We start from the raw sequence: 26,453 nt of genomic DNA, 5'->3' as shown, positions 1-26,453 counted from the left end.
GCTGATGTTGTAACTTTCAACTTACTTTGCCTTTTTATCTGATAAAATCAGGGATCTCAGGGGATAGGACAATAATTTATGTAAATCTCCAATGATGATAAACAAAATCAGTTTGAACCAACCAATCAAGATTTATTAAAAATACCCAAAGTTTTGGAGCCGAGGAAAGAGTGAACTTGATAACAAAACTTTGGGTACTAGTATGATTGACAGTCCAATGTCTATACCCTCCCTGGTTTAAATATAGTTTCCATAGTTGATTTATGCATAGTGTTACAGTATGATGTCATTACCATTGCAGGACTGTTCTTTGCTGTACTTTTTATAATGTTTAAGGTTATAGGAATCACCCAAGATAAAATTGATTTCTCGGAATACAAGGTTTCCTGTTTTATATTTTGACTTTATTAGATAGCTTTTTGATAGAAAGGAGTATATTTTTCGACAATTGCGGCCACTACATGGCATAAAAAAAGTGAGGAAATTTGATTTATTCAGCTGTTATTCATGATAGTTTTTTTGTTGTTTTATAGATTACCTATACCAATGAGCAGCCAGTATGTAATTTACTTTCTCCGTTGGGCTGTTAATCATGTTACAAAATATCAGGGACAAGGGATTCGGGAATGATATTCTGACAAACAATTCTAAAGGAAAATTTCCCCACAACCCCCTTCCCCTTTTCCTCCCCTTCTTACCCACCCCTCTTCACTTACATGCAAAAAGCTAGAAGCTACTTGAGATTCCAGTCATCCTTCTTACATTATAACTATACATTTAAATAGTAGGGGTTACATAAAGCCGAATTTTATCTTTATAGTATCAGAAACACTGCTTTTACATAACTATGTTTATACAATGTATTCAAATTTTAAACCAAAAAATAGCAAATCATAAAAGTTAGACTGGAAGCTAATAAAGGCTGTGTTCTGGTTGGTATATCGATAGTTAATTTTGACAGCATGAGGTTAGTTGACTTGAGTATTTTAGAAAACAAAATGTAAATAATAACAAGGATGACAACATCCATAAAAGTGAAGCTCTGAAACGGTAGGACAGACGAACATCAACACTTGTAAAGTGTCAGAACTGAATAACAATAATATAAATGTATAAAAGTCAAAACAAAATTGTAAATTTGTTTTAATACTGCTTAAATGCAGGATAATGTTTAAGGACATACTTACATTTTTAGGACTTGATTATAGTACTTGTACTTTGTTGTTCTAGTAATCAGTATTCCAATAACCAGATCAATCAGATAATTATCTCACATAAAAAATTTTTGTTAAAAAAGTTAAAAATCAACATGTTTTTGGTAAAATGGTAAGCGTAACCAAAAAACGATGATTCGCGTAACTTCCTCCTGGCTTATACAGTATTATACAATATACGCTGCAGAGAGTTGTTAACCAGTATACGGCAGTTTTTTCATACAATTAGACTGAGTTGAAGCCAAAAAAGTGATTCAGACGTAAAGTTCTATGTATAAAGTGCTTTATATGTAAAGTGTTTATATAAAAAAAGTGATTTTATGTAAAGTTTAAAATAAAAAAGTTATAGGAAAAGCATGCAGCTATTAAAAATGATGAAAAATCAAACAAAACTAGATAACAATGTAAATACAGTAACTGCTACAATTAAGTCAAAAAAATGAATGAAAATTGGTTGGATAGCAAAAGTAAATAGATAGAGAAAGAAAGTGATAGTCAAAGATAAAAACAATAGATAGAAATAATAAATTTAACTAAGATATAAAAAAAATTACTAACTGTCAGAATGAAAGTGAAAAGTGGTTTGTTTTGGTTTCCTCTAGATTTATACTTTTACTGTTGTTAACACCAAAGACTAAGTTAACAAACAAAAGCAAAATCTAATCTAAAGTTATGAAATACAAAAATTCTGTAATAATTTTGTTTTCAGAATAAAAATATAAAAATGGATGATAATGATGAAACGCCTATTTTACCTCCAGAAAGGTAATATCTATAAAAAAAACTTTAAATGTTGACTTTTCAAAGTTTGTAATTTATTTAATTTACATCCCAATAATAATATAATGATAATCTTTTCATTAAATTTTAATTTTGCTTTAATTGAAATTTTAAAGCAATAACCTGTAAACCTAACTTGTTGAATATCCTAAAATACAATGTAGTAAGTTTTTTTGTATTAATATCAAGATCTCGAAAATTTCTGGTTTGAATTGGTTGTACTTTTCATAAAAGATCTTTAATTGTCTTTGGGTGGTTTTAAGCTATTTTCCTGAAATCCTCACACTTCCCCCAGAAGCTAGGTACAAAGCAACTGGTAGTTATTAATAAATATAAATCTTTTTAAATCAATATGATTATGAGTTAAATCAAATTTTTAATTTTAATTTAATATTGTTTAGCAAGAAAAGTCGAAGCTGTAGTCTGCAATCATGGTAGTTATAATAGGTTGAACCCCGCAGGGTTAACCCCTGCGGGGATGAAATTTATGCACATTTATAGGTCTAGGACGTTTGGCTTTAGATTTTTTGGTGATAGGTTGATTGAACATTATGTTTTTGCTTTTTTATTTGTGTTGGTGTGCTTTTATTTTTTCTCATTTTATTTACCTTTAATTAGATAAAAAAAAAACTCACTCAAATGCAAATTAAAGGGAGGGACAGGGAGATCGTAAGTAAAACTTTTATCCAACCTTTCCACTGAAAGTTTATAAGTCAAATAACTTTAGATTGTGTGGGGAGACGGAAGTTTTGCAGTCATAGCAATAAATGTATAAGTATAGATGTTTAACCTAGAAAAACGACCTGGCCCAAGTGGTAGTGACATTTATCGGCTGCTAGCAAATTGCTTTCTGCTCTTTTGTAGCAACCTGGCTGTGTTTATATTTCTGACGCTATTGGCTGATACATAAAGGCCCAATTGAAAGTCGGCACAGGGTCCTACCCCGTGGTTAGAGTTACTACAGCTTGTGACCCCTATATTTTTGTACTTTAATGTCATGGCTCTTTGTTTTGGAAATATTTGTACATTAGACTCATTTAGGACTATGAAAATAAACATGTATATAAAACATTAAAACTGCACTTTTGATTTATAATCTTGATTAAGTTTAAGTTTTACCTTATTTAGGGAAGTACAGACTTACAAGAGAAGATGGTACATTCTAGCATTATTTTCTCTCACTGCCACACTACAAGATGCAGGTAATCCTTTAACATAAAGTAGTAAGAGTTATTTGTCGGAAGCTTAACATCTCAAAATTTGCTGGTCTAAATAGGTTGTACTTTTCAGTGATTCTTTAAAAATGTCTTAAGATGGTTTCTGGTTATTCTACTGACTCCATCCCCTCTATCCCTAGAAGTTAGGGTCGAAGCAGCTGGTAGATATAGAATATACGTGGGATATTATGTTAGGAGAAAAATTGATAATTGATAATATGGTGTAAGATCCAAGTAATACTAAATCCATTGTTACAAACATAATTAGAACTGTTTTTTACATTTTTTCACCAACTATAATTTTAACATCATTTGTATGCCTTATATCTAATAAAAAATATCTGTCCAAGCTAATATTGCTTGATTCATTTCTACAAGAATTGCGAATGATAAAGAGTATTTTTTACTTGTAATATATTTCGGAATTTAAAAGTATACTTTTTTTCTTTAAAATTGAGTTGAGAAAGATTTTTAACAGAATAGAAATCTGTAATGAGTTTGCTTAGAAGTCAGCTTTATCATATTTTTTCCTCAAACATCAATTTTTTATTCAATCAATAGTCTTTTAATGTTTTTTTTTAGTTTGGAATACTTGGGGACCAATAGATCACACAGCAAAGGAAAAAAACACAAATTAAAACAAACTTCAAAGAATTATAAATTATTGCAAAAAATTTTATTTTTACTTTAAAAATATGAATAGTTATTTATCGCATCGTATTAAAAAGCGCTTTCAGAAGATATTACAATGAAAAAAATATGAGATTAAGACCAGTTTTGTCGGCCCAGAGGGGCCGAGGACCAAGCTAACAAAACTGGTATTAATTTTATGATTTTTATTTTTAATATTCGTGGAAAATTTTCTCTAGTATAATGCTATTCATGATTTTTCAGTATAGCTGAGAGGTTCTAATTCCGTGAATATTAATCGGTTTCGAAGCTATACAGGAAAATATTTTTCTTTTAGAGTTCCCTGTCCCTGCAGCTAAATGTGATTTTATATATATTCTTTATACAACTTTTGTAAATTACTCAAATAATACATATTTAATCATTAGGAAAGAAAATGATTTTAAGATTAAATTTTGCTCATATGAAATTTTAGTTTGATAAATCATCATTTTAGTTCATGTAAAGTTTAAATTAAAAAGTATAAATCAAAATTGTTATCTTTTGTAACACGCACATTGTGGTGTATGAAACTTAGCTTGCTTGTTTTTTTGCATGGAAAATTATTTAAATTTTGTATTTGAAACTAAGTATATTTTTCGTTATCAGCTACATTAGACATTGCTAGTTTTAAACAACCAATCCAGATTTAATAAAGATTTTAATCTAACGAATGTGATTTAAACTTTGGATAATCTACAATCTAATATACCGCCCCCCTGACTACAAAACCATTAATTAGTAGTATTTTATTTCGCGCACCCCTTTAGTAAAACTCTTTGCACATATTTTCAAAAACTAGCAAAACATTAATTGTGTTTTTATATTACCAGTACCTTTATGGATGGTCAGATGATTTGATAGCTCTGTTTGCTAATTATGGATCAATACTCTACATTGTCGCATTTATTCCAGTTGTTTATTTATTACAAAAATCTTTAAGGTATGTAATATGTATCTGTCTATCTATCTATTTATTTATCTATCTATCAATCTAGCTTTATCTCTACATTGTCGCTTTTATTCAAGTTGTTTATTTATTACAGAAATCTTTAAGGTATGTATGTATTTATCTATCTTTCTATCTATATATCTATCTATCAATCTAGCTTTATCTCTACATTGTCACTTTTATTCCAGTTGTTTATTTGTTACAGAAGTCTTTAAGGTTTGTATGTTAATATATCTGTCTATCTATCTGTTTACCAATCTATTTATATATCTCTCTATCTATACCTGTACATTGTGACTTGTATTCCGTTTATTTTACAGAAGTCTTTGAGATATGTATGTCTCTATCTATGTGTCTGTCTGTGTATGTATCGTTCTATCTACTGTCTATAAATCTCTCTATATATATCTATATATCTCTCTTTTATTCCAGTTGTTTTTTTGTTACAAAATCTTTGAGGTATGTATGTATGTATCTATCTATCTATCTATTTGTCTATCTGTACTTTGTCGCTTTTATTCCAGTTGTACATTTGTTACATAATCTTTAAGGTATGTATGAATCTATCTATCTATCCAAATAACTATCTATTTGTATCTATCTATCTAGGGGAGCTATGCTTATGACAACAGGATTTATTGCTTTGGGTACAATTCTACGATGTGGCTTTTTACAGGTAAAATTTTACACATTTATTAAATTTAAGTTGTAATTTTTGGAGGTTTCTCTAATTGTACCAAGGTGAGCAAAGAAAACAACACCCTCTCCCGCGTTATTTAAAAACAAATGAAAAAAGGAAAGGGTTAGTTGTTGTGTTCTATATTATACTTTAGGTGAGGTATGATTAGGTTATATTTAGTACCTGGTTAGCAAAGAAAATACCCACCATTTAAAATAATTAGTAGAATTGGAAATTGCTTGATTGTACAATCCAATCACGATTTAGAATAACAAGTAGAAATTGCGTTTATAACACCTTAAACACCTGCATAATTTTCAGTCCAATGTCCCCTCCCTCCCTGATAAAAAAAGTCAATGGAATGTACTTAAAATTAGATTAACCATAAAATATACCAGTTTGCTTACAATAAAAGTGATGAAGGATTTCTTTAGCAAAGATTTTACAATTATATAAATATACACTTTGTATGAGAATCTGTTTTGCTGATTAAGCCTGTTTAGAAAATCCAGGGAAGCCGGGGCATTGGACTCTAAATTTTAAAGTTTTATAAACACTTTCTCTCATTTGTTGAATATCTTTGGGTACTTTTATCAAACCTAGTTTGGGTGGTTCTACTAGCAGTATCCAAACTTTTCCACCAATAATTATAATACACATATGGAGTAATTTTGTGTATCATAATCAGGATGTACAGTAATTTACCGGCTATTATCTTATCCATTAAAATCCCTGAGTTAATCTAAAGAGTTCAAATTTATTGAAAATAATTTGCTTATATTGTTTAAAAGGTTTCCGATATTGCAGATTATAAATATTTTATCAATTTTCTGGGCTAAAAATAATAAAATTACTTGAAGCTTTACAAAGGTTTTATAGAATAGGTATTTTAAGAAATAAAGGAGAAAACAAGGTTGATAACATCCACTAGTAGCGTAGCAAATGAAAGGACAAAGAAGCATAACAAACACATAGACAGACGGACACAGTAAGAAAAGATGATCAGTGGTCATACAAATCTCAAACAAATATATTTTAGTACCAAGAGACCAACGGTAAATATATTTTTATATAGAGTAGTTTTTACTAAAAAGAAAGTCTTTTATCTTAAATAACAGATGAGAAAAAATCCATTTCTATAACCCATAAAAGTTTAAAATTCCCTTGAAATATATTTATAGCCCAATATTTTGAAAATATGTAGGTGTTCAAATATGTTAAGTAAACATTTTATTTTATAAGCCGATATTTAGATTTCTTAGAAAAATCTATTTATAAGATAAAATTTTGTTTAATTCATTCTTGAATTTAAAATTTATATAAAAAGTCGTAGTTAATAAATTTTTATTTAGGGATGTTTCCGAGCTATTTTTCTAAATAAGTTAACTAGTTTCTCTCTGTTTACTGTCTTCTTTTTGTTATGTTTTATTCCTAACCTTTTTTTTTTGACATCCTTTACTTTTTTCACATTTACTTCAAACCCTATCGTAGTCTAATGCTGTTTTCCAGTTTGTGGGAAAACGTTAAATCAGAAATGGAAATTTGTGTTGTTACTTCACCTGTCATTTATTGGTCAGTTCTTTTTATAATAATAATTGTAATAATAATTCTATTCAAAAAATTTCTGACCAAATTTAAAATTTTTATTTTGTTTCATTTTGCTCTTTTTCAAAGGGCTATGCTTTAAAACATAATTATCTTTGTCACAAATAACTAATTTTTAGGATGCAAATATTTCTGATTTTGTATTCACAGTCTCCTGCCACGTGTGCGCCATTTTGAATGGAATCAGCAATGTCGTCGTTGGTTCTGCTCCTCTAGGTATTGTTTTAACGCCATTGTTTAATTGGTTATGTTGCATTTGTAGATTTTTAAAACTTTTATTTTTACATTTTTTATTTATAAGATCTGTAATTTTTATTTTTATTGCTATATTGAAGGATTTGTCTAAATTAATTTTACAATGATTTTTTAGTCATTTCATCAGAATGGTTTCCTCCAGAAGAAAGAGTAACAGCAACATCAATCGCCCAGGTATAGCAAAACAAAAACAACCAACACTTTGATTTTCCGGACTTTGTCTTGCAGTCAACAATTTTTTGGGCTTAAAAGTTAGAAAATGTTTGTTTGGTATTTGAACTTTATGATGCTAAAAAAGCAATTTATGTAATTTCTTAATTTTATATCATTGGCAACATTTTTTGAGCATGACTGAAAGCTTTTATAGTCATACTGGCCTACCTTTGGTTATTAAAAATGTATACTGGCCTGCCATTGGTCATTAAAAATTATACTGGCTTGCAATTGGTAATTTAGTCTCTGTATTGGCCTATCATTGGTCATTAGAATTGTATGACCAAGTTTTTATAGAAACTATAAAGAGCTTCACATGATTGTTATTTTCATTTATATTCCAGGTTTTCAATGGACTGGGAACAGGAATTTCCTTTTTGTTGGCCTCTCAGCTTGTCAGACCCATTGATCAGTACATCAATGATACATCAAATGCTACTCTTCCTCCAGATGTAAGTTTTATAGTTAAAAACTTAGTGTCATGCTTCTGTAAGTGTTTTTGATAGGATGCCATACACTTGGACAATCCTAATTAACCTGCTGTTAAAAAAATATACATGATAAAACAAAATTCTGCTGATATAAAAAATGTGCTTTTACTTTTTTGTAATATTTTTAGCAATTTAAAAAATACATTTAAAAATTTAAATTATTCTCTCTGTACTTATTCTACACATGTACATACTTTTCAACCAATAATTACTGATTAAGGAGGGTTAAAAACATTCAATAACATACCTTTTGTTGGATTGACACAAGCAGCTATTACACTACCGCACTCTATCTCCCACAAATTGAGTTTTCATTACGTCTGTAGATCAACACACATCTACCTCATGACAAAACAAAACAAAAACTGCCAAAACAATGGATGCGGCGTCACATTTTTGCGTCACATTTTGACTCTCAGAGAATTGGTCAAAATCTTTTTCTCTGAACATTTTTCCTCACAATGTCGTCTTACACATGAATTTATGAAATCCTAAAACAAACACATATTGTCCAATACACTTAGTTATATTGGTTGATGGTTGATTTTGGAGATGAACTTGATTTAATAAATTTGATGGATCTTATCATCTTTGATCAGTATATCAAGAAAACAGTAAAAGTGTCTGACTATGACGTCAGAAAAAATTAACAACTATCCAATGAGAGGCCGCTATATATTTTACCATTGTGAATACTGGCTTCTCATTGGTTAATTGTTAATTTTTTCTGACGTCATAGTCAAACACTTTTACTGTGGCCGTATATCAATGATACATCAGAGGTGAATTTGGTTCCAGGACAAACGCAGGAGTCCCAAACGTCGGAGTGGACAAACGCAAGAGTGATAAAATATTAATTTTATTAAGTATTTCTTTACAGATTAGGTCAGGTTAAGATATGAATGAACAAATAAGCCCCCCGCAGGGGTTAGGCACTTAAAAAACCTATAAGATGGTCTAAAATAGTTTAGGTTAGGTTAAGTGTCCACTCCGACGTTTGGGACTCCTGCGTTTTTTGTAGGAACGTGAATTCTTAAAAAAAATTTGCCTTACTAAAATCAGTTTGCCCTACTAAAATCAGTGAGGCTCGCTAAACATTTAGAGGGGATAATTTTGCCTCACTAAGATTTTAGCGAGACAAAAGTTTTTTTAATAATTCACCTCAGGTCTAACAACACAGGGTAACTAATTAAGAGAAACCATGTCTTTTTCTTTGTCTAAATATCCATAGTTATACTCGAAAGACAACCTACCAACCATTTGATTACACCACCTTTGATGGTAGTAGAAATGTAATGAGATGCGGATGTTTAATGTTTATGGACAAAGGCATTCCCTTAAATCTTACTATTAATTTTACAGGCCTGACATAGTAAATACCATTTTTAGTGTCTCTAAATCACGCGGTGAGGTAAACTTGGGGAGAAATGACATTTTTATTCATAAATAAACAATAAACCACTTAACTATATCAATAAGTTTATGAGTGCCTTTGCTTTAAAGAACACACTTTTATATATTGATATTGATATTTATGATTTCTTTAGGTTGAAGCAGATTATAGAAAAGACATTCAAATTTATATGTACTCTCAGGTATGATACTGTAAGAATTATCTGATCAATTTGATAATTTTGGATAGGAAAGGGTGGCTTACTTCACTGCCATTTGCCCCTTTCTTAACAAAAATTTAATTTAAAAAAATGACTACCTTTAGGCGATTTAACAATTAGGAATCATTTCTATAAATCATCTTTTTGCTGATTTTAAGAAATTATAATGTTTATTATTAATAAACTTTTGTAAATACTTAGATTGGAATAATAGTTATTTATCGCATTGTATTAAAGACATCTTTACGCGGATATTAAAATAAAAAAATATGAGGTTAAAACTGGTATTAATTTTATGATTTTAATTTTCATATTTGTGAAAAATTGTCTGAAATACTACGCTGTAAATGTTTTTTTTTTAGTAGGGCTGAGAACCGTTTATAATCCAGTGGATATTAATCGGTTTCGAAGCCATACTGAAAAATAATTTCTAGGCAATACCAGCTGGAATATTCTTTCTAATGTCTCTTCTCTATTTTCCATCCAGGCCTGTTAAACCTCCAAGTATCAGGTATACAATTTGTGGCGGTTGTCCTCAAAGTGCTTAATTGAACACAGACATCCCCTACCCCATTTATATTGAAATGAATTAAAACTAGGTGGGCATTATTGCTTGTATGTTACTTTTGGTCAGGTTGGGTTTAGATTTTATTGGGTAAAGGGTAGTCTTACAGGGTTAGGACACCGCAACTATAAGCCTCGCAGATTTATGGCCCCCAACAAAAGTCTTACACTTAAAAGGTTGGTTGTTCGGCAGAAGATGTATTTTCGCCAATGCAATTTAAAAAGTATGAATGTGTGGTATCCGCCTAGGGTAAATGGCAGACACCAGAGTTCGAATAAAGACTACGGCAGTGTGAACAGACGTGGACACCTTACTATAGAGAAGCTATGCTTCTCTAGCATTCACTAGACAAGAATCAACATCTATTTCAGTTGTCACTTTATTGGAGGTGTAAAGGATACTAAAGTTATATACAACAAACAATAACTACATGGATAGGAATAAATGATCATAACATAAAAGCATTATAATACATATACAATAGTCAGTTTGGGCAATCATGATTCCCCATCCCTGGAAAGGGTGGGGGGGATTAAGAATACAGTTAACCATAATATAAATACATATGGATTAGGAATAAAGATGGTTAAAGATAAATCATACAGTAAAACATAGATAATTGCAATGGTTAGGTAGATGGCTATCCCTGTCTGGGGCAGGCAGGATAGCCCATGGAGCAGCACAATAGGTAGATAAGCATAGAGGGGTTGAGTGGTAGGTCTGGGTACTAAAGAGGGAAGGTTTGATGATTACTTGTGACAACAACAGTCTGTGTGGGGGCAGGTTTAGATCCTTTATCCTCAGGGTTGAAGTGGTGCTGATAACTTGGTGGTTGAAGGGGAAGGTTCCGGTGCTTAAGATGGGAGAGGGAGGGTTAACACCCCTCCCTCCATTGGCAGGACAACTGAGGGATAAAATCAGTACCGTTATCTGACATCTTTTCAGGTGGCTTCATAATTGTAGAATAACAGGATTTAACTAGGTGCGTAGCATCACTATAATGTCTTGGTTTCTGCATGGTCCAGAGCTGCCGCATACCACAACTTTCCCCTCGGAAGGCTGGAGGGGTTGTCTGCACCGCCAGACTTCCGACAGTGGTGGCGGCCTTCAGTTTGTTGTCCTTGTGGAATGGGTCCGCCAGGATACCAGTTGCTGGACGGTGGTGGACTCCAGCCCTCCCCAGGTCTAACGGAATCGGCTATATCTGCTGGAGTAGCTGGTCCTGTTGGATCTTCTGGCCGTTGGATGTGTACCTCTGAGGCCACCCTGGCAACCTCCAGGGGTGGCACAGCACCTGAGGGGGCTTGGACCAACAGCCTCCTGGTGGACACCTCTGCAGGTTTCTCCACTGGGCTGGTGGTCTCCATCGTGTTGGTCACCTTGCTGCTGGCAGGCTGGCTACTGGATGCAGGCGCAGTTTCTTCGCCCTCGGGGCTGGTCAGGTTCATTTGGCTTCCAGGGTCTCTGTCAATGCGGGCAGGTGGTGGTTGCCATACTGTAGGAGCGTTGCCTCCTTCAGGCTCATTCTGGGCATTGGCAGGGTGGTGCATGGCAACCCGACCTGCGGGGTAGGGAAAGGTAACAGTCCACCCTTGATGCCGGAGGCTGTCTTGGATCTGCAAGGGTGGCTCCGCTCTAGTTGGCTGGGAGACAGGCCCATCCACGGACACTACTGCTAGTGGACTGGAGGCACAAGGCTCCGGATTTCCTCCCCTAGCCTGAGGGGGTCCAGGCACATTGTCTCCATCTTGGGTAGACATAATTGTTGGGGATCCTCTACTTCTATGGTTAGGCTCGGCACTTGGCGCATCTAGTTGTGTTACTCCCCAGGCAGCGGTCAAAGCTTCTTCAGTTTGGCTGGTCATGGCTGATACCCTGGCTCCTGGGGCAGATGCAGGGGGCGCAGGCAAGTTTGGCCCAGCCCAAACGTCCTGGTACACCAGTGCAATACAATTACCCTGGCTTGGTTGAGGGAGGTAGACAGCTGGATGCAGTTGAGGGTGAGGGACAGCTGGACTCTCCCTGCTGGCTGGGGGCTCTGGTTGGCTGGGGGTGACGGGTGTCACCCCTTCCTCTGGGGCTGCGGGTTCATTCCGGGGTCCAGGTATCTCGGTGGCGGCGACGGTTGTCGCCCCAGGCACCAGTGTGGGGGCGCTGGATAGCACCCCCCAGTCTTCACAGGGGTCCAGGTCTCTCGGTGGCGGCGACGGTTGTCGCCCCAGGCACCAGCGTGGGGCGCTGGATAGCACCCCCCAGTCTTCACAGGTGGCGGCGACGGTTGTCGCCCCAGACATCAGCTTGGTGGTGCAGGGAAGCACCTCTCGTTCCTTCCAGGTGGCGACGCCGGTTGGCGTCCCATACATCGACTCAGACTCGCTGGCTAGCGCCTCTTGCCTCTCCCACTCGGCGGCCGCCAGGGCCTCCCCGTACACCGTCCCGGTGGCGCTGGGTAGCGCCCCTCGGCTCTTGCTGGGGGTGACAGGGGTTACGGACACCGGTCCCCTGTGGTTGCGGCTGAGGTCCAGGCCAACCCGGTTGGGTTCAGCCGCTCCTCCCAGCACGTTGATCCTGGCCACCATGGTCCCAATCTGAGACACAGACTCCTGGGTAGCCGCGGCCCCAGCGGCGGCAGCTAGTTGGGGTGACGGCTGGGCATCTCCCTCCAGGTGGACCTGGGTGGCAGACTGGTTGCCTGCAGGTTGTTGGGCGGCCTGGTGTTTCTTCATTGCCCGGTCCCAACCGGTTCTACACTTGGCGGCTGTGTGGCCGTTGAAGCGGCAGCGCCCCTTCGTCCAGCTGGGTCCCATCAGGCCGGCTTCCCCAGGGTGTATCAACCTGCCAGGTCTCTCCTCCTCCAGTTGGGGCACCAGCTGACAAACAGGGTCTCCCCTACTAGGGGTCAGGCGGTGCTGGGCTGCTTGTGGTGGCTCCTTGGTTACATTCAGCCTCCTCCCCATACACACAGGTTCCTTCCATCCAACAGCGGCTCTCCTCCCCTGGGTGGCGAGGCCAGCCTCGGCCTTAGCTTCTGCAGGTGCTTCTCCACATGAGGGATCCTGCCTCTGGGTATGCCAGGTGGTTGGTAGCAAAGGCTGTTGATGGTGCCAGTCGGAAAGGGGGCTATGACCTCTGGGGGGTACCTGTGGCCAGTGTGTGGACAGGTACCCACAGGTGGACCAGCAAGGCCCAGAAGATGCCATACTGATGGTAGCCTGAACTGTATTCCGGACTGTCAGCAGACTGTTGGTAGCCACCTGAGTTGGGCCAGAGTTGCCAGCTAGTATTGCGTCCCTGCCAGGCTCCGTCAGCTGCTGGTGGGGAGCCCCTGCGGTGGTTCTGGTCTTGGCAAGGGGTGGCCTTCTTATTGACTTTCCTAGTTGGAGCTCTGCATCCTGGTGGGCCTCCATCTTCAGCAGCATGGGGGAACTTGGCTGGGACATGTGCAGTGGTTCAACAGAGTAGCGGCATCTGGTCTTGGAGTGTGGGGGAACAGCCTCACTGCTGCTGGTCAACCCTGTTCCCTCCGTGCTGGGTAAAGTCTTCCACTGCAGCAGGTCACCAGTCCCCATCCTTAGGCCGGTCCCCAGTCGTTCCATGCCTGGGGGCTCCCAGGGAGGCTTGGGTGGCGGCTCCCCCACCCCCAGGTACGCGTCGGGCATCTGGGTGAAGAGCCTATTCCCCTGGGACAGCTCCCCATCCTCCAGATTGGTGAGGCCAGTGCCAGGGAGGACCTTTCCACCCCAGAAACAGGTGGTACTGGCCCTAGGGCTGGGCCCCTTTGAAATCTCAGTTCTGGGAGTAGTGTCCATCTTGGGGCTGGCCACTAGGTCTCTGAAGCTTGTCACCTTCTCATTAGGCTCAGTTGCATCGTTCAACACCCCCAGGAGGACACCTACAGGTTCAGCAACCCCCAGTCCAGTATTGCTATTTCTCGTACGTTGAGCACCAACTGAACAGGAGCTGTGCAGCGGACATTCAGTCACCCTTCCAGACAAGGGCATCTCAGGGACCAGGGGTCTGTGACCTGGCATGTGTTTGATGTTCACTGTACTCAACACAGTAGGCCAAAGTAATAACAGAAGTAGTATCTTGTAGATATAGAAGCAGAGTAGAGTAGCCGCGCCGCAAGGAGGTTCGAGCCGGCTCACCCCTAGTATAAATACTATAGCTGTGTAATTAGGGTGGTAGTCCACGTAGCCGTAGGCTCGGTCCTCCTGGCTCAAGAGTTTCTGTGGCTGGCGCGCCCCCATGATAAGTAGCAGGGCGTTGGTCTGTTGGTGCCAGCGTCTTGTTTAACTGTTGAGCCTGAGTTGTTCTCCTTTCCAGTATAGCTCTTGATTTCTGTGGTAACTAGCGGATCTTAGCTATATTCGCCCTTTAAAGGTAACAGGGAATATGTTAGGCATCCACAGATGTCTCTAGGAGCGTATCCACTAGTAGATATATGGATAGGTAGGCTATCTATATATATACATGGCTACACGCCCATATATATATATATACGTGTATAGGAATATCCCCAGAGCTAGCTAGCTTTTCCTCCTTGCTCCAAAAAAAATCACGCTTCCTCTGTATATAGTTCACTACTATGAGGGTCGATGGTCCAGGTACACACCACCACTGCCCAGTGTGGGGCAGCAAGTCAGGCTATGTCCACAGGGTGGGCGTACTTTCGTTCAGTTACCATATCAGTTTCCAGTGTTGTTTGGTGAGGTTAGTATTCACTTGATTGTACCCATGATACAAAAAAACAACATTATTTATCACTTGGGTATTTATATATACATATATTTGTTTCACTAACCACTCAGCTTTGAAGTAGGGTTGGCAGAGCTAGGAGATGTTGAGGGTCTGAGCGGGTTCAAGGAACTGGTTTAGTTTTCCTTATCACACTGTAGACAGGGAGGGAGGAGCTTGCAAGTTTTTCTCCTAAAAAAATATCTCTGATGTATGCTATAGAATGGCCCCTCTCCTGTGTGGGTGTGTGTGTGTGTGTGTGTGCGTGAAATCTCCTGTCCTTGCAACGCGCGTCCGCACCGTCAAATCCGCGCACACGGGGAAAACGCGCTCTCACCCCTCAACTCGCTCTCTCATTGGTCCGCTTCGTCCGTTAGATTTATGATATTTTCCGCACTCTGTTGCGCTACCCGTGAATGGCGCTCTGTGTGTCCGATCGCTAGCCCCACACTACAGACGGACTTAGTCTAGTGTGGGTAGGGAGGGGGAAGCGCGTAAGGGGACGGGGGTAACTCCGTCCGTTCCCCCTGTGAGGGAGGGGGGTAACTGTGGGCTGGTGTAATATTGCCTTTTCTTCTTAATCCTAGGTTTATCTATTATATCACCCTGATTGTATTTGCCTTCAATGGAGAGGGGGGCCCCTCCCCTTCCCCTAGAATAAGGGGTGTATTGTTATTGTGCTGTGGGCTTGAGATATTTTGATTGTGTATCAGGGTCCTTGTTTATATTGCATCTAGCTTTTATTATTGTCCTTATCACAATTGCATAACAAATTTGTTTACCAACTCTGTCCTATTTTTAGTTGTTATCACAATACCCACTAATCCAAGCCTGTTCTATTCTTAGATTTATCACAACACAACAATTTGTTTGCCAAGCTTTGCTCATAAATCTATTGTTTGGCCATAACACCAGGGTGGTAATCCTTGCACTGTAATATAATATCTGTTTTTCTAGATGGGTGGCTGCGTTGTAGCCTCTCAGGACACTTAGAGTTGACGTAGTTTTTCTCTGTTCTGGTGCACTACACTCGTATGTTGGCTCGCAGCTTGCAGCTATGTGGCATGTTTCAGCCTATCGGCGGCAGGGAATGTCCCGTCCTGCTAGCGCCGCTTATCCAAATCCAGCTGATGGCGGCAGGGAATGTCCCGTCCTACTAGCGCCACTGGTTCGGATCCTGCTATTTCTTGCAGTAAAATTGGCCTATTTTCAGCCGTTTACACTTCTTTGGCTTGTTTCAGCCGGTCCGCAGGCCTGTTTCAGCCCTTTTGGCGCTCAATTCTCCGTTAGATATCAGCGCTGCTCGCGGTTATTCATCAAATTTCGCTGTCTTGCTTCCACAACTGCCGGATGCAGAGTTAAACTTTGCTATCCAGGGTGGGTAATTCAGGTTGCTTGCGTCAGTTTTGCCAGATTCACTGCTGGGAGTACCTTCGTCTCAGATGCGCGTCTGCTCTACACTTGTGGTTCGCCGTAATCTCACACAGCTGTCACCAAAATTGTGGTATCCGCCTAGGGTAAATGGCAGACACCAGAGTTCGAATAAAGACTACGGCAGTGTGAACAGACGTGGACACCTTACTATAGAGAAGCTATGCTTCTCTAGCATTCACTAGACAAGAATCAACATCTATTTCAGTTGTCACTTTATTGGAGGTGTAAAGGATACTAAAGTTATATACAACAAACAATAACTACATGGATAGGAATAAATGATCATAACATAAAAGCATTATAATACATATACAATAGTCAGTTTGGGCAATCATGATTCCCCATCCCTGGAAAGGGTGGGGGGGATTAAGAATACAGTTAACCATAATATAAATACATATGGATTAGGAATAAAGATGGTTAAAGATAAATCATACAGTAAAACATAGATAATTGCAATGGTTAGGTAGATGGCTATCCCTGTCTGGGGCAGGCAGGATAGCCCATGGAGCAGCACAATAGGTAGATAAGCATAGAGGGGTTGAGTGGTAGGTCTGGGTACTAAAGAGGGAAGGTTTGATGATTACTTGTGACAACAACAGTCTGTGTGGGGGCAGGTTTAGATCCTTTATCCTCAGGGTTGAAGTGGTGCTGATAACTTGGTGGTTGAAGGGGAAGGTTCCGGTGCTTAAGATGGGAGAGGGAGGGTTAACACCCCTCCCTCCATTGGCAGGACAACTGAGGGATAAAATCAGTACCGTTATCTGACATCTTTTCAGGTGGCTTCATAATTGTAGAATAACAGGATTTAACTAGGTGCGTAGCATCACTATAATGTCTTGGTTTCTGCATGGTCCAGAGCTGCCGCATACCACAAATGTATTTATGGCAAACTGAATATTTTCTGTGTAATTAACAACAAAAAAATCCTGCCACTAATTCATAATTTTGTTGACAGAAATATAATGTGAATGGAAAATCTTAGGCTTAGATTAGATATAAGGGACATTTTATCGACATGCCATCATTTTCTTACCAGCATACACAATTGATTTTATTATTTAGCTCTGGAGAAGAAAGACTCGACTTTTTCAATGGTTTTAAACAAGGTAAAATTATTTTCTTTTAATTCATATTTTCAATAATTAAATTTAAATTTCATTCTTGCTTACTTTTGCAATATTGATTTTGATAAAGGGATCCTTTTCTATAAAACTAAGATCATTTCTCTGTCTTTTTTACTATTTACCTATATATTTTTCTATTTTCTATCTATTTATCTTTGTACAATATCTATCTATCTATCTGTCTAGTAATGAAAAACAAGGTAGCCTGGGCTATAGCTATTGGTTCCTCCATCCCGCAGGGGATTATGATTGCTATCTATCTATTTGTCTAGTAATGAAGAACAATGTAGCCTGGGCTATAGCTATTGGCTCCTCCATCCCGCAGGGGATTATGATTGCAATCTATCTATTTGTCTAGTAATGAAGAACAAGGTAGCCTGGGCTATAGCTATTGGTTCCTCCATCCCGCAGGGGATCATGATTGCGTGGACAGCCATGATGGTCGTTAACTTAACTCAGGTATACAGTTAGGCAGCAGCGTGCACAGGGTTTTGCAAGAGGGGTTCCAAATACAATAGTTCCCCTGATCAGTAATAATTTTAAGATTTTATGAAGTTTGTAGGTTCCTAATCATAATTTTAAAGTACAATATCGTATAAAATTATAGGTCTATATTGCTAAATTTATTTAGAGGAATAGGATAAGGATAGGGTAGGATTTTATTTTCTATACAATAACTATTGGATGCGCCCCTAGCATCTTGGGGCTCTGTATTCGAAAAAAAAAATTTTTTGGTAGTTATTGAAATTTTGTGCTTCAGACAAAAGAAAACCTTACTACTTTACTTACTACCTGTAAAAGAAAATGGAATAAACATCTAACACATTTTATTTTATCAACTTTTTAATTTTATAGGTTTGTGCAGCTGGCCATTGCCTTACTCAACATTGGGTCAACTATCTGGGTATATACTCAACAGTCGCGAGCACTATTTCTGCTATTCTAGTCGCAAGATTAGTTGATAAAGTTAAAGGTAATACTAAAAATTTGCAAATAACATTTTTGCTGTTCAAGTCGCCAGATTGGGTGATAAAGTTGATTGTAATACTCAATAATTTAAAGCAAAAAATTTTCAAAACTAATTACAAGTCTACTATGAATTAAATGTTTAAAAAAATCAAACACTTTGTTGACATCAAGGTGTCTGAAATGTTCCTCCATTTACAATTTTTTCCAATACGGCGTTGAAAAGCATCCGGTGGATTATAACCGGTTCTTAGCCATATAAAAAAATCACGTATACAATCGAAATACAGAAAATTCTTCACGAATATTAAAATAAAATTCCTGAAATAATATCAGGTTTTTTTAGCCAGGGCCTTATAATTGCATTTTAATATTCATGGAAAGCTGTCTGTAATACGTTGCATAATTAACTATTCAGATAAAAATAACATAAAATTGAAATCATTAGAAAAATAAATAGTTCGTCTAGATTTAGAAAAAAATGTGTTATTATTCAATTTTTAGAATTAAAACATGTTATGATTTAATTTATATAATGATAAATAGAACATGCATTTTATTAATGTACTTATAACTGTACTAGCTGAAGAACTGTTTTTTAAAGCACAGCTACTCTATGAATTTTTATTTGGGGGAGGGGGATATTATTAATGGTGTTGCTAAATAAGATGGATGTTCATAATTTGTATAAATTTCCCTTTCAAAGGAAAAAAGTTATCTACTGTTATCCTATTGGCCAATTTAGGGAGTATGCCTCTAGAATATCTCTATTATACCAAGGAAACCTTGAACACTAGCACAATAAGTACATTAAAAAGAAAAAAAATCATGAATTTACCATTTAATGTTAAAAAATTTCAAATCAATTTCCATGATTATCATTTTAAAGAATATATACTTTTCTTATTTCCTAGATGATTTTTAATATAATTTACATATTGAGTCAACTTCCTTTTAATTGTCTACCTCATTAATTTTTAGTTTTAAATCCTGAATAAACTTATACATTTTTATATAATAGTATCCAATAAAAGTAGTAATATTTTTTTTGTCTGGAGCTAAAGATTTTGAAAAATTCTAGTGTAAATTTGTCATTCTTTTTAGGGAAGCTTAAAATTTAATAAAGATATTATTCAAATAATTATGTATTATAGTTTATTATCTAGTGTTCTTGTAAACTATTTACAAATTTTTAATTTCTCTCACTTTATATTCATTCAGTTATTGCCTTTTTATATTTTTTTCAAGACAATCCACTAATTTCAAATCAGCAATTCAAATTAGAATATTTTAAACATAATTATTCATTTGTGTATTATCTATCTATCCGTCAATCAGATTACCCAAGAGTCTATCTAATAATCTATCTATCATCTATTCTTTAATTATTCTCTATAAACTGCCGTTTTTCGATTGATATCTATTATTATTTTAGGATATTTGAAGTTAATCATTATAATCCTACTTGGTGTGGCTGGTTTTGTCTTCATATTTCTCACCCTCATCTCATCAAAAATTCTCATGTTCAACCATATTGTCAATGTAGAAATTTCAGGTAAACAATATCACGAAACCTTTCCAAAAATTAAAGAGGTTTGGTGATTTTAAAAAAAGTATTTTAGACAATTTTTTTGACATCAAGTACTAATAGGATCTAATAGGTTTAAGCCACACTGTAAAATACATCGTATTAAACACAATTTTCCACGAATTTTTAAAAAGTTAAAAATCAATACCAATTTTTAATTGTTTTTATTTTAACCCATTTGTACCCACACGTCAATAAAATTACGTTAAAGTAGCCTCTGTTTAGATGGCTCTAAAAACTGACAGGGATGATAAATCTAAAAAATAAGAATAGATGTTGAAAGATTATTGCTATCACTTTCATTTTAAAAAGTAAAAATATTAAAACAATAAAAAACTAATTAAAATTTTAATGTTTTAATGGAAGGCTTAATCAAAAATTGAAAATTTAGAGGGTAATAATTTTTATAGCCATAAATCAACCAAAGGATATGGTTTTTTTTACAAATTTTCTTAAATGTTCCATTTATCAATAATTAAAACTTTTAGCTTTTAAAAAAAAATTGTGAGGGATTCTTAATATTTCACGGAGAAAAAAGTGTTTGAAAAAGTTACGTAAGTATTATTTCGCATGGCTTAATAGTAGTAGTAATATGCATAGTGAATATATGTATAAATCCCCTAGAAATTATGTTTAGGGTGTTTGGTCAGTTCTTAAATATTTATCATTTTTAAATTGGTAACTCATCTTTTCAAAATAATTTCATCTAAAAAATATTCTTTAACGCAAATACATTAAAATAAAAATATAGATATATAATTTTTACTATTTTGTTTTTATATTACTTCACCATCAAAAGAATAAGTTTGATTTAAAAATCGAACCTTCAATTGAAAAATAGTAAGGAAGAGGGTCAAAGTGAAGAACAATGATGACAATATTCATAGGTAGCAAAGACAAACAAATCATACAGTGACAAACAGACAATGTGAGAAATTTTATCATGTTCGGTATTCATAAAAAGAAGAAAGAGAAGGAGAAAACTGAAAAAAAAACAGATAGAAAGATGATGGAAACTTTGAAAATTACAGTTTCTTAATGATAGACGAACGGAAATATATAATTATAGAGTAGCTGCACCACTATTTATATAGTAACTTTGCTTCGCTAGTAATAAAAACAGGAAGGACAGACATAGTGATAAGTTGGAAAAAAGGATAGTTAAATGACCTAGTCTCTTGAAATTATTTTTTTAAAAGAAAATAATAAGACTAATATAAAGAATATAAATAATATATTTCTATGAAGTTAGAAAACAACTTTCCTTCATATACCTGATACTTAAAAGTTAAAATTGTTTTTTACAAAAAAAAATTACAACACTCCAAACCATTTTTATGTGTACAACATTTAGATTTATAGATTTTTTCATACTATACTGAGCTCTATGGCAATGATTTTCCAGATAAATAATTTTTTATAAAAAAACATATCTCTTTATCCCTAGATAAACAGGAAATAGGATTGGTCAAGTCAAGGTATAGTTTTACGATAGAGTTTAACTTAAAGTCAAGAAAATAAAACATTATGATAACCCGTTTTACCCCATCCCTTATCCTCTACCCCACTTTTGCTTTCATTACAAAATTCTTCCATCCTAACTTAACAACGCTATTCAATAATGTAGCTCACCAAATTTACACATAAGGTGACGTTAACATGGGAAATACATATAATTAATTATGAAAATAATATATCCAAGTGCGTCTGTCGATAAAAAGAGAAAGACGCAATAAATCATTTAGCTCTTTATTTTTAATTTTTTAAGTTTAAAAATATTGTACTCGGCTATTCCTTGGCCGATTTAGGCTTTTAATCATATCCTGGCCGAGACAAATTTAGACCGTTGACTAATCAAAAATCGGTTCAGTTAGAGGGATACCCAACGTCTCAATTTATTGCTACCAAAAGTCTTATAACTACGTTGCAATTATATAAAAACCCGTAAATTGAGTTTAATCAAAGGAGTATACTACACATTTCAATCACGCCCCCATCCCATGATACAGCGTGGCATTAATTTGTCATCGACCAGTTTTACAAAGATGTGATAAATTAATTGGATGTATAATGGTGTGTGGGGGGGGGGGGGCGGTTTTTTTCCATAAAAGGATTAATTTTATGGTCAAGAATATAATGGGAGGGGTCATATATAAGCTGATAAAACAAAACGACCGGAAATGCATAGTTGGGCGTTCTTTCACATCTAGAATACTCTGGGTGAAAATTTAGGGTGGGACATCAAACCAGCTTATTTCTGATTGGTTGAAATCATTGTCATGTGTTCTGGTAAAATCCTCGCGCATTTGTGAAACCGTGTGATAGGAAAGGATTTAGTAATGCGATTTTATAAATGGAATAGGGTATAAGAGAAGTAATTAATAAGCCTTACTAATTTGTATTTGTTTTAGCAGGAACTAAAGGTATTGATGAGAATATTTTTTGATAGTTTTATAAGACATAAAGATAAAAAACATTGTACAGAAACAAAGAAATACTTTTAAAAATGAAATTTTTCCCTAATTCCTGAATACAATTTATCTAGCTTACATTTGTCTCTAAGCTATATCCTCTCATATATTAAAAGTGTCTTATGTCTGTTGCCTAAGATTTCTATAACTACTAAACCGATTGACTTCTACATTTTAGGGAAGCTTCTCATAAGTCATGGTTTTAGACTCTTTAACTCTTTATATTTAAGCTTTAGGTGGTTTTGGGCTATTTTTCTACCACCTTCCTATCCTGTTAGAGACAGAGTCCTAGATGCTAGGGGCGAAATCGCTAGTAATTTAATAAGAAATGGTATTTAAAACCATTTTCATATTTTGTTATATATATATAATTTAAGTAAAATAACTTTTCTTTTGAATTAAGAAAAACAAATAAAGTTTTCTAGCAATATTAGTACCTAATGTCAGTTATTTCCTATCATCTCATAATGGGGTAGGGAGTGGCCAAACGTCAATTTATAAACGTGGTCATATTTTCTGTCATAGTGGTCATAACAAAAAAATTTCTTTTGATTTGTATTCAAATCATCCATAGTAAGTAGGGTATTTCAAAAAAAGTTTTAATTTTTAATTAAATCGTGGGGTGGATACTAATGGGTTAATATCCGCGGAAAGCTGTCTATAATACGAAGCGATAGATAATTCAGATTTTTTGTATTTTAGTATTTTTGTTGCTGTTACTTGGTTCAAGTTTGGTGGTAGCAACTATGCCTTTGTCTATGGAGTTAGCCATGGAGGTAATCATCGTTTTATCTATCTATCTATTTTTCTATCTATCTATCCATCTATCAATCTACTGAAACTTGGTTCAAGTTTGGTTGTGGCAACTATGCCTTTGTCTATGGAGTTAGCCATGGAGGTAATCATCTATCTATCTATCTTTCAATCTTTCAATCTATCTATCTATCTATCTATCTATCTATCTATCTATCTATCTATCTATCTATCTATCTATCGATCTATCTTTCAATCTATCTATCTATCTTTCAATCTATCTATCTATCAATATACATATCTATCTGTCTATTTATCTAAAATTCAGTAGACGTAATTATCTGGATATCAATTTGGTTCAATATTTTAGATTTCTATTCATTTTTCTATCTATCTATCAATATACCTATCTATCTAGGCTTGCTATCCAGTATCAGAATGTGTAGTTGGTGGCTGGATATCAATTTGGTTCAATATTGCTAGTGTACTATTTCTTACTCTGTTTGATATTCCGGGCATAGGTAAGTAAAACACTAGAGGGGGGAGGTGTTAAATAACAGTATGTTCACGACCCGTGAACCATGTGCAAACTTTCAATTGAGTCTTTAATATCAGCTAATATGGTCGGGAATATTAACACAGCCAAGTCGTACAAAAGATCAGAAAGCTATTTTCTAGTAGATGAAAAAGTCTGAAACACTGGGCCCAGGTAGTTGTCTGGGTTATACATTTATACTTATACATTTATTGGATTGTTTATAAAGAACGATAGGAGAAAATAAGATAATAAAGGGAAAAAGAGAAAATCTGAGAGGATATAATTGAATTGACAAGTTAAAGGAGCTAAATAAATAATTCGAGATAGTAAATATCAAGAATAGATAAAAAAAATAGATACTAAATACTAACAAATTTTCAGGTACCTCTTGGTTGGACTATGTACTGCCTGTTTCTTGTTTTGTAGCTCTACCTTTCTTTGCATTATTCAAGTAATTATATAATATTTTTATTTATTGGTCCATCTTTTCTTTCTCGACATCTATTATATATAATTTGTTAGTTATGTTAGTATGCTTAAATTAGGTAAATCTATGCAAACAAAATTTACCAAACTTCATAGCCACAAGTCTTAATTAAAAGAAAAAAATGTATGTTTCGATTTGTTTTATCTCTGCTACAATATAGATTTTTTAATAATAAAGATAATTTATAATTTTTTTCCATCATTTTTCCTTATGTTTTATACGCTATGTGAAAAAAGTGATTTTCTGTCAGTCAGCTAAAAATGCCAAATTGTACCTATTCTCATCTTGTGCTTTGCTACTTATGGATGTTATAATTCTTGTTTCTAATTTATTTCACTTTAATCAATAAATTTATATTTAGGGTTGAATACAAAAGATCAGCCATAGACGAGAACAAATCTTCTACAAGAAATAGCATAGAAGATCTACACAATAAAACAACAGATTCTGATGATATAGAAAGATGACCTGGGTTACTTCAACCCCTGGGGTTTTAGGGCATTATGTATATGTAACTTATTTATATTATTTTTTTATTGTGTATATAAATTTTTATATATTGTTAACAGAATTTGCATTAGTTACTTAATATGAATAAATCTAATTTATTTCAAATATTTAAACTGTCAATATTTCATGTTATACAATTATTCTATTCATCACGTTTTCATTCCTAGGACAACAAAGCACAATATTATTAGCAAAGCATCTCCATAATCAATTCCTTAAAATTTAAGACTGTATTTAAACAAACAGTTTTGAAAAAAAATTACTTAAAATTTAGTTAAGGACACATTGTTAACATTGCCAAAAAAAGTACTAAATGGTAATGTTAAAAAAACACGTAAGAAAAAAAGTCTGAATTAAAGGTGTATCCAAAGGCAGTTTCTATCATTAATCTATCTTAATTAATCCCTGTAAAGTTAGAAATACAAATTGATAGAAATTTTATTGTTATACTAATGAGTAAAGAAATGCGGGAAGTGCTATGGATTTAAGAATGTCTGGAATGTGTTGCATCATAAATGTTAGACAACAACTCATATACCTGCATTTAAAAAAAAACTTGTTTTTTAATAGCATAGCTTCTCTATAATTAGGATAGGGACTTTTAAGTATGAATTATAATTGCCCTCAAAAGATTTGGTTGGATTTGTTTGGAACTTGTAATTGTAATTGGCTTGTACAAACTAGCAGTTTCAAAACATTTTCACAAATGATTTAAATATTCAAAAGTAATATTTTCCACGAAAGGGGATATGCAGTTTATCGTCAAATTTTCATATCCTTTAAGATCCCTGAGAGAAAATACATTTTTATCAGACATACATTCATTGTATTGCTTATTTAATTTATATTTCTTTATCAATTTAAAATTGCCTAGATCCTCAAAAGGTCTACTACTATTATCAGACAAAACTCATTTTAAAATTATTCTATAACTTATTATTTGTTGTGAAATGCACCTGCTTGCCGTTTATAGGATAAGATTAGAAATTTCCGGTTGGAAGTTAAAAAATGTTCTTACTTTCAGTTTCAATATTTCTATATGTCTATCTATCTATCAAGTGTATCATTCTTTCTCTCTCTTTTTCTTTCTTTTCCAACATGAAAGAAAAACTTTCCCTTTTATTTCCTTACTTTCCTTCCATTTTCCCTTTTCACTATTGACTTACACTTTTCATAGGGTGTTCATTCAAAAAAAGAAAAAAAGCTTTAGTTGTGGTTTTGATAAATAATAATTTTCAAGAAAAAATATAAAAATACTATTTATCCCCAAATAAACTGTAGGTAACATAAACCAAAATTATAAATCCTTCTTATCTAACCAAATTGGTTGTAGTATATACGTAGATAATATGACAGGAGAAAAATTGTCGTCAATTTAGGTTGCAATATCCCCTCGCATTTATTGGTCAGGCCGTTTATCCAGTAGGAGGTAAGGGGATGGGGGAGATCGTTAATTTAGCCCGCTACAGAGTTCACTTTACTATAGAACGTGAAAATCTGATGTTAGATCCAAGTAATAATAAATACATTATCTAACCTAAGAATTCGACCGATTGAGCAATATGGTTGAAATTGAATGCTAAAGTTAG

The 26,453-nt window shown here is 35.1% G+C and overlaps 1 protein-coding gene across 2 annotated transcripts; it reads left to right on the top strand.

The window, feature by feature from the left end:
- Positions 1–1,902: 1,902 nt before the first annotated feature.
- On the top strand, positions 1,903–24,969 carry LOC145313951 (solute carrier family 49 member 4 homolog). 2 transcript variants are annotated; one of them, XM_080153618.1, is made up of 19 exons: positions 1,915–1,979; positions 2,396–2,428; positions 3,123–3,196; positions 3,794–3,831; positions 4,714–4,823; positions 5,442–5,508; positions 7,236–7,332; positions 7,487–7,545; positions 7,929–8,036; positions 9,623–9,670; positions 10,123–10,199; positions 17,490–17,533; positions 17,910–18,010; positions 18,407–18,524; positions 19,953–20,072; positions 23,279–23,352; positions 23,748–23,850; positions 24,249–24,318; positions 24,716–24,969. In XM_080153618.1, exons 1-19 carry the CDS (start codon positions 1,939–1,941, stop codon positions 24,819–24,821), a joined length of 1,488 nt encoding a protein of 495 aa, XP_080009744.1. In that variant the 5' UTR covers positions 1,915–1,938; the 3' UTR covers positions 24,822–24,969. The 2 variants fall into 2 exon arrangements, with proteins under 2 accessions (XP_080009745.1, XP_080009744.1); XM_080153619.1 differs by lacking the exon at positions 2,396–2,428 and having other exon boundaries at positions 1,903–1,979.
- The last annotated feature ends 1,484 nt before the right edge of the window (positions 24,970–26,453 follow it).

Source organism: Acartia tonsa, chromosome 3 (assembly GCF_053477335.1).
Source record: "Acartia tonsa isolate MP-2025a chromosome 3, ASM5347733v1, whole genome shotgun sequence".
Taxonomy (NCBI): Eukaryota; Metazoa; Arthropoda; class Copepoda; order Calanoida; family Acartiidae; genus Acartia; species Acartia tonsa.
The sequence above is the reverse complement of the archived record's forward strand: the minus strand, read 5'-3'. Positions and strand labels throughout refer to the sequence as shown.